General features: G+C 30.9%; 1 protein-coding gene across 2 annotated transcripts; it reads right to left on the reverse strand.

Annotated features, from left to right (window-relative positions):
• Positions 1 to 11,452: 11,452 nt before the first annotated feature.
• LOC144559457 (auxin-responsive protein IAA16-like) lies at positions 11,453 to 15,499 on the reverse strand. 2 transcript variants are annotated; one of them, XM_078308483.1, is made up of 7 exons: positions 15,266 to 15,499; positions 14,524 to 14,811; positions 14,190 to 14,316; positions 12,950 to 13,209; positions 12,312 to 12,456; positions 11,925 to 11,988; positions 11,453 to 11,810 (listed from the first exon to the last, which is right to left on the reverse strand). In XM_078308483.1, the coding sequence occupies exons 2-7, from the start codon at positions 14,771 to 14,773 to the stop codon at positions 11,769 to 11,771; spliced, it is 888 nt and encodes a 295-aa protein (XP_078164609.1). In that variant the 5' UTR covers positions 14,774 to 14,811; positions 15,266 to 15,499; the 3' UTR covers positions 11,453 to 11,768. The 2 variants fall into 2 exon arrangements, with proteins under 2 accessions (XP_078164609.1, XP_078164608.1); XM_078308482.1 differs by lacking the exon at positions 15,266 to 15,499 and having other exon boundaries at positions 14,524 to 15,201.
• Positions 15,500 to 20,316: the final 4,817 nt, after the last annotated feature.

The following is a 20,316-nucleotide window of genomic DNA, read 5'->3' on the forward strand; positions in this document are numbered from 1 at the left end:
ATCTAAAAATTAAGACACATGTTAATAGAAATTTATATGATTTTGTATTTTTAATTAACTTTAATCGTGATCTCTAATAACAATTTGATGATGTGATGATTCTTTATTTTTAAGTACCAATAATATCAAATAATAGCTCGATTCGAATCTAATATCAAATATCATACAACAATTCAATATCGACATATAATATGATATAAAAAATATAAATAAAAACTGTTATCATGTGTATGTATAGGATATATATATACACACATATTATAAGAGAAATATATACTTACACACATTCCAATTTTGTATTCTTCTTCTTTGTTTCTAATTTAGAATACACACACATTGATATATTATATATTGAAAATATATTTTAAATTGCCCACACCAATATGTATAGAAACAAAGAAAGAAAAATAAGGAAATAAAAAAAAATTGATTTCCATTATGATCTGTATAGAAACGAAGAAGAAGGAAACAAAGAAATAAGAAAATGAAATGTGGAGTCTTCTCAATTGAAGAGGAGAAATATAGAAACAAAGAAATAAGGAAATGAATAAATATATCGCTAAATTTCAGAATTTGTTCAATTTTAATTGTAACATATCGTGTAGCAGCACATGTGATGAGTATACTTTTAACTAAATTTAGACTTTTATACATAAAATAGATGCATTTAATCAAAAGAATACAAATTATGTAATTAGAGGGCTGAGATCAAATCCGAAATTTCATCTTTCAATCGTAATCGTTGGTAAATCGGACACTCAACGTGCTTAATAATAGAATGGAGATAGAAGCTAGATTTGAAATTTGCATTTATGCACAAAAAAGCGATGTCGAAAATCAACTGGTTATACAGGATTTTCTACTTTGATCTTTTTATATTCTCTCTTTTCTCTTTTAAATTTGCGTGTATTATGGCACTGTATATGAAAAAAAAATATTGTCAGCGGGAGAAGAGACAAGAAAAGAGAGAATACTGTTCTTGTAAAACTATTGAGAACTGAAATTATGATAAGCGGAATTCAAAAACTTGGATAACACAGGATAATTTTTTTACTATTTTTTATGATTTAGGAAAGATAGCAAAATATGATCTAAAACATTGACAATTTTTTATTTTAAGTTATTTTTGTCATCTTTCATAAATTATAAAAAATATTAAAAAAATAAAAATTGTAAAAATTATTATTCTACAAATTCATTGTATAACCAATTTACTGATCTACTTCAATCGAAGTTTGAAGTTTATACAATAGATTTTTAAGACTATAGCATTAAAAACCTTATGCTATCTACAGCAGCTAAGCGAATTGCATATGTTTTAAAAAGAGAGGTAAAACAAGTGTGAACTTAAAATTTGTGACTTCAATAAAAAACAATTAAATTTACTTCACACAAGGAATTTTAATTATTGACTTTTTTATTTAATTGACAAGTCAAACATATACTTTTCAAATTATATTTATTTATCTGTTTTTAGTATGAGATAAAAGTTCAAAGCATTCAAATTATATATAGTAGTAGGTACTAAAGAGTCCGGCTAAATTGCTGCTGGCAGCAGTTCTGCCCAAGTGTTGCCGGGACTATATTTAGTCGTGTGATGTCCAAACAACAAATTCAAACCTTTAGATGTTTAATCTATATTATAATCTAGTTGGATACCAAATTTTATATTTTTTGGAATTTTTTTACTATTTATTAAGCTGGTTTGAAAACCACTGTTTTCAGTAAATTTCTGCAGCATTGAAAACAGCGGTTTTCAAACCAGCTTAATAAATAGTAAAAAAATTCCAAAAAATGTAAAATTTGATCTCCAAGTAGATTATAATATAGATTAAACATCTAAAGGTTTGAATTTGTTGTTTGGACATCACACGACTAAATATAGTCCCGGCAACACTTGGGCAGAACTGCTGCCAGCAGCAATTTAGCCGGACTCGGTACTAAATTCGAACTTAAAATAATATTTTAGTTAACCGTACCAAACCAAATTGTAGTTAACTTTACCCATGATTGAAAAATAATTTAATATATTTTTAAATTGCATGTATAAATTATCTTATGATCGATTGGCCATAATACATATCCATTGGCGGATTATTTTAATGGGTAACTTTTGAAAACAATTGCGTTAGCGTAAGGGGCAACAATACCAGAGAGAAAACGCCAATTTCAGAGCACCATGCACACACACACACACACACACTCTCCAATAAAATTCAGAGAAAAAACCTTACAAACTGAAAAGAGAGGACTATTATAACCATTTCATTATAGAATTTTTCCCTCTTCTTCTCCCCTCTTCCCTTTCATGGATGAAGCACTGCGCATGGCTTCCCATCATCGCTCTCACTCACTGCCACGTGTCCGTTCACCTCCGATTCTCATCCAGGTCTGATTGTACACAACTAAGGTGTATTTAGAGCATTTACAGCCGTATGGCAAACAGGGTTAAGTCAGGCATTTTCCTTTGCTTTTTTTTTTTGTTTTGTTTTGTTTTGTTTTGTTTTGTTTTGTTTTGTTTTGTTTTGTGCGTGGGCCTTTATTATTTCTTGTTGTTTTGCTGATTATTGATTATGTTTATAGCGATATGGAGTGTGTTTGCATGTTGAGATTTTTGTGCTAATTTATTTTGCGTCTTGATTTGATGTTATTGTAACTATTATGGATTATGGCTAATATAACATCAGTGTCATTTCAGTCTATATAACACCAACTCCAAAACCTATCAAATCGAGTTCAAATGGTGAATCCAAACTGTTCAAACCGATCTACTTCATTAGTTGTGCGTTTATATGTAAAATTTATAACTTTTTGAGTTTATTTGATATCAAGTCAAGTGGTCAAATGTGTGAGTTTTAAGTTAATTTTAATACATTCATTTTTCAATTTTTTTGTCACTTGATTTGATACTAAAATAACTCGAAAATATAAAAAGTTGGCATGTAAACGCATCACTCATAAAGTAAATTAGTTTGAACGGTTTGGATTCACCATTTGAACTCGATTTGATAGGTTTTGGAGTTTGTGTTATATAGACTAAAATGACACTGATGTTATATTAGCCATACTCACTATTATGGATTTGAATGACTGAGTATTTAATGGTTCATTTACAACTTAACTAACCTTTCTTATATTCATTGCGTAGATAGTAAATAGTAAACTACAAAAAAAAAATCATAGATAAAATTGTTAATCGTTACAGTAAGGAGGACTGGAGGAGACATGAACAAAAGCTAAACAAAATTAAATGATATAAAAAATCAACCCAAAAATTACACGCCAAAGGAAATAAAGGGAAAACACTATTGCAGGATTCTATTTATAAATAATTCAATATTTTTAGTAAACAATTATTTTCTGCTTGAGAATAAAGTAATCACAAAATATATTGCACATGTCTTGAAACTGAGTTTTGGGAAAGGTCTCGAGTTGCTCCTTCAGCCTCGAATAATGAGGTACCACACTTTCATCACAAAAAAATAAAGATACCACACTCTATTTTATACTTATTTATTTCTCCAAAATTTTCTTACCATCTTCTCAAAAATAAAATAAAAATAAAATCTCTTTTTTGAAAAAACAAAAATAGAATTACTGTGTCCGTAGATATCGATTTTTTTAAATACCCTCAGAAAATAAAAATAACAAAAATATCTTCATATTTCAAATATTTTGAAATATACCCTGACCGCCTCAGAGTGGCCTAGGGCGGTTTGCTTCAATACCTGACCGCCTCATAGTGGGGCAGTTTGCTTCAATACCTGACTGTCTCACAGTGAGGCGGTTTGCTATTTTGTTTGCTATTCTTTTTAGATGTATTTAGTGTGTAAAGAATGGATATTTTAGATATAGACACTAACAGTAATTTTGTCTCACTACTTTTATAATTTTTTTTTCTTTTTTTTTGGATATTCATATTCTTTGATTTTAAAAATCGAATATATGACAAATAAAATATATGTGTGTGAAACTTTTGTTTCTACTTTCTCAACAAAGACATATATCAATACTATACAACTAAAAATACAAGTAATAAATTATTCATTAGTATGTATATGCAATTTAATAAATTATTTTAAGAACATGGAGTATCTTTGTTTTGATTTATGAGTATAAACGATCATATACAGAAAATTACTGATAGTCAAAGATCAAACCGTATATTTATTTGTTATAGTTTTTAGATATAGATATGAATAAAGATAGTTTTAGATACATATGAATAATATAAGTAATTTTTCAGATTCGGCTCCGGACGAAATCGAATAAATATCAGATCCGTTTACACCCTACCAAGACCGTTTCTCAGGAATAAAGAAATGTTGTTCCTTCTCTTCAATTTAAAACACATACAAACTGTATCACTGCAATAGCATATTCATTACAGAAATGTTGTCAGTCTTTTAAGACCAACAATTAATACAGTCAACTCATGTCCAGTGACAACCACATTTGTTACACGTACCCATTTGGCCTACGGACTTTTGAATAAAAGAAAGTAAACAGTTCAATTAATTCTAAATTAACATTAAAAAGTCTAAGGCCATCCAAACTGGAAATAATGTTCAGTCTTAGGATATGTACATTTCTAAGGGTAAACCTGAATTCTCTTAAACAATTTTTTTTTTTGGGGGGGAAAAGAGCATAAATCCCATTTATATTACTAACAAAAATTATGGTTACAAAAACCGTCTAAATAATAACACTATGAATACTCAGAAAAATAAACCCTCTAAAAACCACTGGGATCCCTATAATTGCCTCAGCCACACACACCCAGCATTGTTACATAGATAGTATGTTTGGATGTAGCGAGAATAGTGCTGTTCCGATCCATCCAAACATACTCGGAACAGCGAGAATGGCGTTGTTCTCGCTATTCTTACAAAAAGTTGGAATAGCAAACGCACTCTCTCAAATGTTCAATCGCTGTTCTCGCTATTCTAAATGTTCAATCCAAACAACTTCCGAATAACTTTGAGTTAGCGCTATTCTTAAATAGTAGCTATTCTAGCTATTCTTAACCTACTATTCTCAATAGTAGCTATTCTCTAGTGTATCCAAACGCACTATTAACAAGCTAACTGACTCATTAATTGGACAATAGCAAGATTTCAACACACAAATCACATCATTGGCAATGCTCTTAAAAAAGTTATACAGCAACTAAGTGCGAGATCTCTGATTCAGGTTCATTTTTTTTTTTAAATAAGTGAAATTATCCGCCTATTTTCATTAACACGAAAATCATTACAAAGTCAGCTGGTACTAACACTCTGGTACCAGTTACCAGACATTCATTTTACAACTACTGGTATTCAGAAAATACCACAGATCCACATCAACAAAAAACATCAGTACTTAAACCTATTACATCAGTTAATATCAAATTCATGTTCATTTATTTATTTATTTTATTTTTTATTTTGTTATATAATATGTTCAGATGTGTCTTTATTATTGTTTTGTATAAGAGATAATAAAATTATAGATTAACACATCTGCAGAAATTATTGAATAGCTAGCCTTACATTGCCAAAAAAATTATTAATACCCAAAAAAATTATAAAATTACCAAATTTATTGAACTTTTCAGAGGAATTTGAAATATGTCCCTTTCGGTGATTAAATAACCGGACAAAACCTCTCTTTCTGGTTATTTAGTCACCGGATTCAGAAATTGCTTCGGTAACTAAATAGCCGGTTTCAAGAAATACAACCGGTTATTTAGTCACCGGTTTTGTGTTTTCCTTTTTTATTTTTTACAAAACAAAAAAAAATTATTTATTTATTTTTGTATTGAAATATTAGAATGTTGAATATATTTCTTTGAAAATAGATGGAATACAGCATAATTTGATTTATTAGAAAGACTGCGACAAATAATCCGGATCAACATTTTTTAGGTCGGATTTTTCGCGGCTGTAAGAAAAATTAATATATTTCTTAATGTGTTAATGGAACAAAATAAAAATGTTTGAATTTTGAGTTATTGATCCCGGTTCAAAAGTCACTTCTAGGTAAATACAGAAAATATTGTCATCCTTCTAGTACATTTAATTTGTAAAAGGTTGTATCTATATTTAAAAAAAAAACAAAAACTTTAAGTTATTTAATGATTGTTATTCAAAAAGAATTCAAAATAGATATAACTTTTAGAAATTAAATGTACTAGAAGGATCATAATATTTTATGTATCACCTAGATGTGACTCTTGAACCGTGATCAATAACTCACATTCAAAGCATATTTATTTTTTTCCAATAGCACATAAAGAAATATATAAATTTTTCTTACGGTCGTGAAAATCCGGTCTGAAAAATATTGATACGAGTTATTTGTCACAGTCTTTCTGATAAATCAAATTATATTGTATTTCTTTAATTTTAAAATAAATATATTAAACATTTCTAATATTTCAATACAAAAAAAAAATTATGTTTTGTAAAAAAACAAAAAACAAAAACAGTGACTAAAAAACCGGTTGTATTTCTTGAAACCGGTTATTTAATCACCAGACCAATTTTTAGATCCGGTGAGGCGGTGACTAAATAATCGGAAAGAGGGACTTAGTCTGATTATTTACCCTGTGATCGGAACCAACTCTACCTCTCTAAAACGAGAAAAGAATTATCGTTTTCACGAATTACTGTGATCGGAAACAGGTACGAAGAAGAAACGATTCGATTCGACGCGATTTGAACAGCCCGAATTGACGCTGGAAAATCACGTGAAAATAGGTGAGATTCGGCGAGAATTGTTTTACCGAAACAAAAAGGACAAAAATATCCTCGTCTTTTCTGTGTTCTTCTCCGTGCTTTCGTATTTCTCTCTCAAATGAAGAACTTTTTTCGTTTGTGCTTTGCTTCGTCGCTCTTCTGTGTGTTTTATTTCTGTTTAATTTTTGTGTGATTTGCTTTATTTCTGTTGTCGCAGAGAACTTCCCTTCTGTTATTTATGGTCAAACCCAACTCTTAGGTAAATGGCATCTCTTGTAAATTAAGTTAACTTTAAGACCTTTTCTTCATTGTTTGATACGAATTGAAATTCTCTTCCTTGTTGTTTCGATCAGAAAAATTCAATTCACAATCACATCCTTTCTTTTATTTTCTATTGAAATGAACTGAATTTCTTACTCATTATTGTTCCGATCATAGTGGTAGTCACCGAAAATGGCAGATTTCAAATTCTTTCAAAAAGTTGAATAGATTTTGTAATTTTATAATTTTTTTGAGTATTAATAAAAATTTCGGCTTACATTGACTCGGACCGTTTTGTTAATTATTTTATATTTATGTTTTTTTTATATAGATAGAGAATTGAAGAATTATTAAAAAAAATTGGATATGCAGTATGATTTACGCACGCATCTCTAGTATTATCTTACTTGATTTGATACATGTATTTGGATATTTTTCAATCAATAATATGAGAAAAATATATATATATTATATCAAAAATCCAATCAATCGATCAATATAAATTGCTCCGCAAATACTTTTTGCATCTAATTATCCGACAAATAAGGCAATTCATACTCCATGTGTATGCTCCAATGTTTTATTTAACTTCATACTTAAAAATAATTTTCCATATAAGCAACAGAATGTGTTATAAATTTTACTTGTACGTTACTTACAGAGGAATTATCCATGATTATACAAATTACCAAGGTCTAATGTGCAAAGATATCAAGTCTCTAAGCAACATTCGTCTTTGTAGCTTGTTTGTAGCAGATCAAAAATAACTGTTATCACTAGGGCTGCATAAAAAATTCGTAGTTCGTGATTCGATTCGAGTTTGATTCGAAAAAGTTCGTAAAAAAATTGATTCGAAATAGTTCGAAATTAATTCAAATCAAATTCAAACTGGACCTGATTCGTTCGAAATAAGTTCGCAAACTATTCTATTTCGAATCTCAAAGTAATATGAACCGTTGATTTCTATTGATGACTTATGTTCGCTGATGACTTAAAAGTAAAAACATAAGGCCGTCCAGCCATAAGTCATAACTTGTAAGTTGTAATTCTCGCTCTCAGTTCTAAAACTCTAGATGACTTTTACCTCTCGCTTTCGACGATTACGATCATTTTTCCTTGTTGTAAAAAAATTCGTAAAATATTCAAAATTGAGTTCGTAAAAAATTCGATTCGAAATTAATTCAAATCAAATTTAGTTTGAAATTAATTCAAACTGAGGTAAGTTTAATTCAGTTCGATTCATTTGCAGTCCTACTTGGGGCAGAACGTTTCAGATTTCATGTGGCAGTTTCATTGCGCAAATCTGTAACAAAATTTTATTAATTAAAAACTCGGTGTTATTTATCTACTGCATGTTTGATGATAAAGTTCATGTCACAAAAAAGATCCGGTCAGGAAAGTTCGACAAAAATTAGACAAATTCAGAGGAGAAAGTAGCCTCTAAAATGTAGGCGCCTCATAAGTATGACTTCACCTCGTGTTACGTGAATGTCCCAAAATTATGAAAAGTATGCCTGAAATTTTTCTATCTTTTGGTCGAGTTGACAGCAATTGGGGTGGCTATTTTTCTCATTTTATTTTGACTTTGACCGAAATTAAAGAAGGTTGACCTCATTTTCAGCAACATTTTAGTGTTGGTACCAAAACAGTTCTGCAATCCAATATACATTTTCTGAATTAAAATTTAAAAAGAGGATGGTTGAAATGCCTCAATTTTTCATGCCTCTATTTTTAAAAACTTAAATAACTCAAAGTATAAAAATTAAACGTCAAAATAAAACTGTTAGATGTGATATATGTTATTTTCTCTATGTGCTAATAAAAAATTATCATTTTAATTTTGCTTTTATATGAATCAATAAATTGAAAAATCAATGTCTAGAAATTATCCACATTAGTATACATTTTTACAAGCTCAAGATGATAACCAAAACAAAGTTGAAATGTTATAATTTTTTACATGCACATAGATAAAATGATGTAATTCATATCCAACGGTTTTATTTTTAATTTTAAGATTTAAATTTTGAGTTATTAAAGTTTTTAAAAATAGAGGCACGATGAAGACACAAAAATGGAGGCATTTGAACCCTCCTCAATTTAAAAACGTGCAAACAAAAAGTAGTTTTGCATGTATTAGTTATACTGACTGACGAGCAAATGAACAAAAGTTTTCTTAATGAGCATACACAGAGGCGGAGACACATTATATATGGGGTTAATTGACTCCATTTAATTTCATATTTTTTTTGTATTTATTAGTAAATTTATGTATAGTTTAGCAGAAAATGCTATGGAACTGTTAAATTGATCTTCATTTGCAGCACACAAATTTGATACACTTGATTTCTATTCATGTTTGATCTGATAGTCCGAAAGTCTGACTCCGCTCTTGAGCATACATTATAGTATAACTTAGTTGTGGTTAGGTACATCTGCCATGAAATATCATTTGAAGTGCCAAACACATTTCGAGGACACATGTCATGATAGAAATAAAGATTGGTCCTGATAATTAAAAATCAAACATTTTTTCATGTCACGCTACCCTCTTTGGATATACATCTTAAAAGTCAAAGTTACAACTTGTCTTATATGGAAATACAGCCAAACGCTTATCTGCTGTTAAGCTTGAACTATGTTCTAAGTACACATAATTAATTTAAAAGTTTGAAGCTGAAAAGTGGCCTAGTTAGAGCAAGTTCTCGGGCTCTCACATTTAGGGGTGTTCATCGGTTCGGTTCGGCTCAAACCGAAATAAAATAGATAAACCAAAGTTTTATTCAGTTTTCAAAAATAGAACCGAACCGACCGATTTAAACTTATAAACCAATTAAAACCGAACCAAAGTAAATTTCGGTTTGTTCGGTTAAACCGAACAAACCAATAAGTATATCTAATATTTAACAACCACTATATCTTTATAGTTCCCTAAACCAATATTACATTTTCAAGCGGAGGGATTGCACGAACAGTGAAGACTTGATTTGGATTTTGGAGAAGTTTGGATCTTTCAAGCGGAGAGAAGAGGATTAGAGGGGGACGGACGGGTCAAATCTAAACTAGGGTTATGATATTCGGCCGGTTCGGTTTCTACGGTTTTCTAATATCACAAACCGAACCAAACAGAAAAAACCGAACAGTAAAAAAATTTAAACCGAACCGAACCAAATAAACCGAAAAACCGAACCATTTGAACCAAAAAAATTTGGTTCGGTTAAAAACCAAACAAACCGGCCCCAATGAACACCCCTACTCACATTTGTTTTGTTTGTTTGTCAACGAGTGCAAACTGAGCCTAGGGTTGAAATTATGGGCCTTCTTAGTTGGGTATTAGTTGGAAAGTGCTATAATATAATATTAGTTGAATGTGCTATACGAGTGCATTAAGATTCGTGCTAGGAAAATTGAGTGATGCAATCCAGTGGTCGTAATAGATTGCTACACTAAGGTCATGTGAACGTGTCAGTTACTCAGTTATGACTTATGATATCACAGTAGCTAGCTTGTAGAAGATTATTATATTTTTATCTTTCTATGTTATATATGTATCCTTCTTCCACAAGCATCTCACATCTCTTTGTCAATTAATTAAGGCTCTTATTTACGAAGAAAATAAAAGAAAGTAGAAGTTAAGAATTAGTGTTCTTGAGTCTTTACCAGTGTTTTAAATAACGGTATGCGGTCGTCGGATGGACAAGGTACTGCCAACTGATTAATCATAAATAATTGGCTGTATTCGGAAATAATCAGTCGATTAGTCGGGAACATCCATAACGGTTTAGTCACTGCCAACGACTAATCGGCCTACACTGACGTTTATTACAACAATGGTCTTGACCAAATAAGAGCAAATGAAGGGGGTTAAATTTGGGAAACGCTTAGCAAACCCTATATCAATATTTAATGGAAGACTATGCATATAAACTATTTGATCTGCTTTTGTCTTTTAATATTTCAAGCTATTTTTTGAATCATTGTTTGTTACTTGTTAACAAGTGTTGATTTGTATTATTTCCTCAAAAAAAAAGAAGTGTTGTTTTGGTGTATAAGCATAGTGACAATTGAATAACTCGGGTTCGGTTTGGCGGGATCAAAAATTTGTGATTCGGGAATATTCAGGTATAATTCAAAAATGATTCAAAATTATCTAGATCAGATTTTCCAGTCCCACAAGGGAGCAAAAATAAAAAAATAAAAAAATTTGGGAAAAAATAGGAAAAAGTTCAAAAATAATTCGTATAATTCGAGAAAATTTTGTAAAATTCACAAATTATTCACGAATAACTCGGTTAAAGTTCGGTCAACTGAACAATTCGACGTTCGGTTCGCCATCACTAAAAAACGAATAATTCACGAATCTTGTGACTATGTGTAGAAGTGTGACAATGTTAGTAGTTAGTACAAACCGTAACTTTTGAACATTTCCTTCTACATAAACTTCAAGTTAAGTGCTTCTAAATATGCTAGTACTTGTCATTTTTACATGAAGGTAAAATATACTTCTCTTTTTACACAAGGTAAAATATACTTCTCTTACTAGCCAATCACTTCGTACATAACATGGCACTGACAAAGCCAAAATACAGAGGGGGGAGAAAAAGGGAAAAGAAAAAACAAAATAGACAAGATCATCAAACTCCTGCTCAATGATCACCCTCCATATATTATGGATTGAAGGCTTCAAAAAAGAGTAAAACAAAGAAAAAAAAAGGGAAAACAAAGAGAGCAAGAGTACTACAATAAGCCAAAAAAAAGCCTCTCTCTGTAATCTGTACGTCTTTATTAGCACTCAGTGGCAGCTCTCTTCCTGCTAGTAGTCCTCAGCTACAAAAAGAAAAAGTTTCAGGACATTGAAACATAGATAATTTGTCAAATTATGTCAAGTGTAATAATTAAGAAAAGGTGCATTGCAAATAGTGAACTTGTACGAGGGCTTACAGTGGAAGCAGGGAGATCTGAGCTCTTCAAAACACGCAATCTTTTGGCAGTGCTAACAAACATCCTACATTCACAGTATAAAGCCAATTATACTTGCTCTATATCAGGGAACAAAAATAGTAAATTTACTGCTACCAGAATAATATAATCAAATACACTATTTACCATATTTATGATTCTTGTCCAGTTATTTTACATGTGAATCAACAGAGGTGCAATTTCATTAATTCCACTGCTAGAGAAATTAATCAATTATTGTCATCACAAAATGCTCGTATGGTGGAATGTTAAGCTTTGGTTATTAAATTTTTTTGCCACTTTTTACAAATCAAACACCAATCCTGTCAAGAGAACGAGTAAAAATTACAAAGCAGAAACTAGACTTACTCCCAAGGGACATCTCCAACGAGCATTTTATCGCCTTCATCGTCTTCGTATACAAGAGTATACTCTCCGCTCCCATCGAGTAGCCCTTTAATTGCTCTTCCTTTCTCTTCTACATTCTTCTCTGTCCCTATCTCTGCTCTTTGATCTGTATTCAATGGTGAGAGTGATTACAAGAGACATTCATGGCTATTGTGTATGTTTTGAGGACCTTTATTAAAAGTTGAGAGGGTATATTTGACAGTAAACATCTTTGAGGGGCAATATGTATTTAACTGGGTTAGGTTTTTGTACAAGTGAAACGATAGTTCCCTAGGAAATTTCTTGTAATTACCTACAAGACCTTAGAAATATCACGTTTAAATAATGTATTGAAAATTTCTTTTTTTTTGAAGAAAAATACGGGTCTAGCCCGTATTTATATATTGAAAAAGTATTGAAAATTTCTTGTATTGATATCTCCTCTGTCTCTCATGTTCCAGCTTTTTTTGATACCCAAATTGCCCCTCTAGGCTGTACATATACAAGTACAAAGGGGTTGTATGAAGAAACTAGAAAAGTACATGTGATATTTTTCCTTTGCTGAGAGGTTGCATGCATGAAATTGTCCTTAAAAATCATATTATGTCAATAGAAAATACCAGCAAGAAGGCCCCGAAAGAGCTGGTCTACAGCTGAAGAAAGCTTGTCGTAACTACCATATGCCTTGAGGTCAATTTTTCTACCAATTGGTACACCATCCATGTTGATTTTTACAAAAAAACCCTTCGTGCTGTTGTCAAATTTTGCAGAGGTCCCAGAAGCCCCCTTTTGTGGCTCCAGCAGCGTTTTGGATGTAGAAGCAAGATTTCTTCTGAAAGATCGCACCGGAGGCCATCCCACTACAGGTGCATTTGCAGCTCTGTCCAGATGAAATTTGTTAAACACAAATTTGTAAATTTAGTAAATTTTCTTTTAGCATCAAAAAAGTATTTTATATAAAATTTTATATTTTGACGAGGTTGGCCTTGCACTTTACAGGCAATGAGCATCTCTTCCAATAATAGAAGGATTTTGATTGAAATATCATAGTGTCTGTGCATGTAATCATGAAGGAATATAGAAAAGGACACCTTTCTACAAATCAACATCATGTGGATACCTTTTTTTGGCATGACAATAACTCCTTGATTTTCTATTTATCTGAACTACCAATACCAGTGGCCTTTATGAACAAAGAATGAGTCTAGTTGTGATATTGTTCTGTTATACAAAATAAATTACTGATCTAAAGCAGAAAAGACACTAATTTCATACGATTTTTTTTTTTTTTTTGCACTTGAGAACATGTAATCATTCATACTTGACTGGGTGTTATATCTGTAAAATATCCTGAAATATATTGATGAGATATGAATATCAACTAGGAATGTCATTTGGTTACCTATCAAAGCCCATAAAAATAAAATTTCTAAATGGCGAATTTAATAATTTTTAAACTGTACCAGATCCGATAAGAACATATTTGAGCAATCGTTACCATATCTATAATTTTGCCTTCTCATTTTGAATGCATTTTAGCATGTTGTTACATTTGTCAAATGAGTTTGTTGTTGATATATAACCTATATCTATTAAAAATTATATTGTGCTCTTTGGAAATATGACACATATATATGAGGTGTGATTTGCAAGATGAACCATGATAGTGATGTGGATTAAAAGCAGAGACAGACTCCAACATAACAAATCAAGCAGAGACAGACTCCAACATAACAAATCCAAGTGGGAACAGGGTAGAGTATGAGATGTGAATTCATCATTTTTCAAATTTATACTATATTTTAAATATATGGAAAACAAACAAAAATAGCTGAGATTTGTTTGTGAAAGACTAGCAACCTAGAATTGGACGGAGCTGGAGTTGCAGCTGGTGGAGTTGCTGCATGTGCAATTGCCTTTCTCTCTAGTATGCTTGTTTGTTTCTCTGCTTTCGCATGCAACTTTTGTACTGCTCCATTCACCAACCCTACTTTGCAAATATAAATTAATAATAAAATAAGAATAATCATGCAATATTATTTGGGACAGATACCCTCTACAACTTGATGTTTGCATTTGTGGTTTCAAATACCAGTATGCAAGTTTGTAGTTGCTTCTCATTTTTTTTTATCTATGTTAGACAAAGACAATTAAGAAAAGTTCTCAGAAAATATCAGTGTTTTTTTACGTGTACCTTCTTGTTTTATCTGAGAACCGAAGAGACCAAAGGAGAGTGAAGGTTTGACATTTGCACAAAGCCCCTCTGTTTTCTCCCTATTTACATTCCAGTCCTCTTCACCAGGTAACCCTAACCTTAGCTCCAGTTTCTTCTCTTCTTTAACACAAAACCCGCCATTAATTTCCCTCTGTCTACCTTTCCCTTTTACACCCCAACCCCTGTCATTTGGTATGAGGTCAAGTAGCTTTGGTTGCATCTCTTCCATTCTTCTCTCTCTTATCTCTCTTCTCTAATCTTCTTCTACTAAACAAGTGAAAGGAAAGCTTTAATATAGGAGTAATAGAGATTGTTTAGTACGGGAGATTGTAATAAATGCTATTGCTAAAGCTGAGCTAGGCTCCAAGCTTAACCAGTGAAAGAAACAGAGATGAGAGAGAAACAGCTATTATGTCAGGGACGACCAATATTCACATGCGACAACATATCCAAAACATGGAGATAGAAAGCGAAAAAAAAACATGAAAAGATAATCTCTGAGCAGCAGTAACAGAAATAAAGTAACCAGCCTTTTATTTAACCTTTCTCTCTACCCAAAGCTTACTCTGAACCCAAGAACAGATTCAAGTATTTTTATCTGAAAAGGAACTGTATCAGAGTATTTCTTCTAGGATTTTGGTTTTCTTTTGTTGGGTTCTCTGTATACGAACAGAGAGCTGGAATGAAACCACTGTAAAAGCTAATTTATAGCATGACTTACACAACAGAAGCTAATTTAGAGATTGTTGGGTTTTTTTCTCTCTCTCTCTTCTTCTCCGTCTTTATTCTCTTCCTTCTAACTCTCTCTTGTATGGGAAGGTTTGAGGATCAAACACCTGGCTTGCTCTTTATGGAAGGAAATAAAGAGAAGCGCAGGAAAAGGTTAAGCGAAAAGCACACAAGACTACAAGACGATTGGCTTGATTTATAGTTATATAACATATGTGCTTAGTTAGGGAAATTAGTGACTGGGGTTTATAAAATCATGTGAAGCAACCTATGGGATTTTTAATTATAAAAAAATAAATAAGATCATGTGATGGCAACATAGGTGGTGGGTCCGAGATGAGATCATGCGAAAACCATCCACAGGTGAGTTACTGTCACCACTCACCACTGTAACCAGCAGGGCTTTTTAGTGTTATTATGTGGATTATGTTTATTTTGTACTTAGTGTATTGTTTTAAGCTTAGCCATGATGACATATATAGTGACAGAGCTTCTAGTCGCATGATAGAGGATGGATAGAAATTAGGATAAGATTAAGCCAAGCAACAGTCCTTAATTGCACTTTTAATAATTAAAAAGTACACGGCCCCAGGCCCCAGGGTAACAAAAATGTGCACTGTCTATCTTCTTGATAAAGCACAAATTAGGTGTTGTAAATTATTTACATTTTATTATGATTATTCTGTTGTATTAAGTTCGTTAAAAGAAGAATAATGGAACAATAAATGGTTTAGAAACATTTTAACTATACAAAAAATAAGGAACAATAATATATATGCTCTAGATTTTTTTTTTTTTTTTGCAATTAATCCGATAAACCAAGTTGCAACCTCGACTTTTGCTACCCTGTCAAGAATTGAAATATGAACTTTCAAAAATTCATTGGGAACACCCTGTTTAATGTTTATAATATGTTTAATGTTTATAATAAGTTGTTACAGAGTGTTGCTTCTCGTGCAAAGCAAGAATCAGGACTGGGGATCACATCAATAATTTGTCCATTAGCAGGGATTAAGGAGCATCCTAATTATAGTACTATATATGCATATATATAGTCTCCAATTGCAACCCCAAAAAAAAGGAAAAGAAGAAAATAAAAGAGAGATAGGCTCCCATTTAGACTACCTGCTTCAATTTAATCATGACATAATCCTGAAGAATCCACCGAACGGCTTTTCGTCACAAAAAATAATAATAATAACAACGATAATAATAAGTGAAGCTATATAATATGCATAGTATTGATTGAACCAGTGTTTTAAAATGCGGTTTTGTTTACGCATGCGGAATGCTACTGCATATCGCATATGCGGATTTGTATGTGGAAGTATATATGCGGTTTTACTATGCTTTGTTAAAGAAATATAGATAAAATAAAACTAATTTATATCTAAAGACTTGTTTAATCTAGTGGTTTGTGTTATTTATCATATTAGAAAGATTATAGATTCTAATCTCCTCTACTACAAAATAATTTTTAGGTTTTTTTTCAAGTATGTATGGACCGTATATGTGCTCGAATATTCAAAACCGCATGAACTTGACTGTATGAGATTCTGTATGCGGAAGACCACTGCATAAGCATATGCGGTCTATGTTGATGCATTTTAAAACACTGGATTGAACTGCACTAGACACTTGTATTTTAATTTTTAAAATTTAAACAGTAAATTCTAACAGTTAAACCACTGCTTTTGAATTGTCAAGAATTTTCACATTAGGTTATTTTCTACCTATATAAGTAAAAGTTAAAAAATATATATATATAAAATTTTGATCTGTAAATATATTTTCATATGAAAATTATGTTAAACGGTTCATATTGATTGTTTAGACTTTAAAAATAGAAATATCATATTTTTGTAAACTCACTCCAATAATAATAATAAACAATAATTCTCCCAGATCAAATTATGGAGGAGGATACCAGTAGCCATGATACGGCTCAGGCAATGGTACTGCTGGCAGAGGAGACAAGCGGGAAAACTCAAACTCAGGTTTATGGAGATAGCACTCTTTCCAATTAAATGCTTGGAGAAGGGGAGAATGATGGGGATATGGTAAATTGGGAAGAACTTGGTACTAATTAGTTCTTCAGTTTGATTTAGTTAGTGATGTTTAGTTGACTATATATAGTGCTATGTCTTTATCTTTGCTGTTGCTTTTTTTTTTGGTAGTTCTGACTTCTGACAGATATTTTGGTTATCATGTTATTTGATATGCATGTAATCAACTGATGTAAGACTGTATTTGATTTTTGTTGCTTTTTTTTTTAGTAGTTCTGACAAATATTTTGATTATCATGTTATTTGATATGCACGTAATCAACTAATGTAAAGACTGTATTTGATTTTAGCATCTGTTTTAGGTACTAGATCAGATACTTTTGAATTTCTTAATGAAATCGGTACTCCACTACTTTAAAAAATAATAATAAACAATAATTACAAATAATAATCCTACAGCATCGATCATGTCAAGGAAAAGAACAAGCATCTTGATTTCTTTGAGAAATATTCTGACTGTGCTTCTAAATTATGCTCTCTGAACAGTCTGACCTCTATTTCTTTTTATCTTTTTATTGATTCAAACAGTTCTATGTTTTGTCGAACTCGTTTTAATTAGCCTTTATTTTCTTTTATAAGGGACAAGATTTTGCTGCTATGGTTACCGATGACGAAAAATGATTCCACGTTGTAGCGGAACAGTGGTGATGATTTTATTTGTCTACTAAAATAATAATGAGGAGGGTTTCAATGCCTCATTTTTTTTATACCTCATCATACCTCATATTTTATATCTTCATTTTCTTCATATTTAAAGTCTAAATTATCGATCCGAACCGTTCAACATAATATCCATACTAAAATATTGTTAGGATGAAATTTTTTTACTATTTTTTAAGATGGGTAGAAAATCACTGTTTTTTTAACAGTTCAAAAACAGTGATTTTGTACCTATCTTAAAAAATAGCAAAAAAATTCCAAAAATATAAAATTTCATCTCCATGCATATTTTAGTATAAATATTTTGTTGAACGGTTCGAATCGACAATTTTGACTTTGAAAATAAAAATATAAAATATGAGGTATGAAAAAAATGATGCATTGGAACCCTCCTCAATAATAATACATGTTTAATTTTTTAAGAGTGAGTCTATGGTACTATGCATATCACGGGTTGTTACCGTGCTACGGCTCTATATTCGAGTTTTCAAATCCTAACGGTCGATCCGAACCGTTCATCTTATTCTCCATATTAATATGTGTTTGGAGACCAAATTTTACATTTTTTGAAAAAATTTTACTATTTTTTTAGATATTTAGAAAATCACTTGATCTGAAAATTCTGGACCATCCAAAAACAGTGATTTTCAATAAATCTAAAATAAAAGTAAAAAAATGAAAAAAAAATGACAAATTTGGTCTCCAAACACATATTAATATGGAGAACAAGATGAACAGTTCGGATCGACCGTTAGGATTTGAAAACTTGAATATAAAGCCGTAGCACGGTAGCAAATCGTAATATGCATAGTACCATAGACTCACTCATTTTTTAATACATATTTCATAAAAATAAATGTCAAAATTAATAAAGGTCTTTATTTCAAACAAATAAAAATTAGTTTTTCATCTAGTAACTAATACAATACTTGAGAAAAAATAGTACCACAGTTGGCTTGAAAAATGTTCTAAAATTATTTGTTACTCAAATGTCAAGAGTTAGCTAGATTCTCATATATATCGAGAGAGAAAGGAGGGATCAACTGCCTTTCGTACGTCATCATATCTCATATTTTATATCTTCGTTTTCAAAGTCCAAAATAACGATCCGAACCGCTCAACATAATATTCATACTAAAATATGCTTGTAGATTAAGTTTTATAATTTTTTACACTTTTTTACTATTTTTTAAGATAGATACAAAATCATTGTTTGTGGACCGTTCAAAAACAATGATTTTGTAGCTATCTTAAAAAATAGTTAAAAAATTTCAAAAATTATAAAATTTCATTCCAAAGCATATTTAGTATGGATATCATGTTGAGGGGTTCGAATCGATAGTTTAGACTTTAAAAACGAAGATATAAAAAATGAGGTATGAAAGGCATGAGGTATTTGAACCCTCCTCTCTCTCTCTCTCTCTCTATGTATATATATAGAGGTTGACTAATATCAAAACGCTTATTCTTAGGCTGTGGAACAAGCGCTTCAGTTTATTTTTAAAGTCCAAACGATCGATTCAAATCGTTCAACATTTAATCCATAATAAAATATGCTTGGAGACCAAATTTTACATTTGTTGGAATTTGTTTACTATTTATTAGCTAGTTTTAAAATTATTGTTTTCAATGAGCTAGAATTTTTTCATTGTTTATTAAAAATCATATATATTGTATATTAATAAGCATTAAAAAGAGTACTTTAATTGATTTACTTGCACTTGCACTTAACATGATCATAATTTTTTTTCAATAAAAAACTATACATATGACTTTATTGCATGTGTAAAATCAATGTATATGTTTTAATGTTTTATTAAAGTAATAAATATAATTATTACACTGATATTACATGTTATTTATTTAATAATGTTTTGTTATCCGATAACTATAACAGATAATAGTAGATTACAAGATAATTTATAACAGATAAAGACAAATTGTAATGGATACGAATATAAAAATACTTTCACCCTACCCTTACCGTAACAGTTGACACCCCTAGTCCAGTATGTCCATTACAAGTAGCGAAATAATTAAATTCAATACTAGTACCACTGCCCACTGGCCAAAATAGCACTATTCACTTATTCAGTATTTCACTCGCTATTTTATTTTTACTCTCCAAAAAATACTATTTTTTAATTTTCCAAACGAGTCTGTATAGAATAAAAAGTTCTTTGAGTTATTCGTAATTGTAGGGAATCAACTAAGAGATTCTGTTCACATTTTTTTTTTAACTTTGTAAGAAGAAAATTAAAAGAAGAGAGGAGTGCAACGAACAAGGAATTCATATCTTCTGCATTAACTCAAATTT

The sequence above is a fragment of the Carex rostrata genome, chromosome 9 (assembly GCF_964058835.1).
Source record: "Carex rostrata chromosome 9, lpCarRost1.2, whole genome shotgun sequence".
Taxonomy (NCBI): Eukaryota; Viridiplantae; Streptophyta; class Magnoliopsida; order Poales; family Cyperaceae; genus Carex; species Carex rostrata.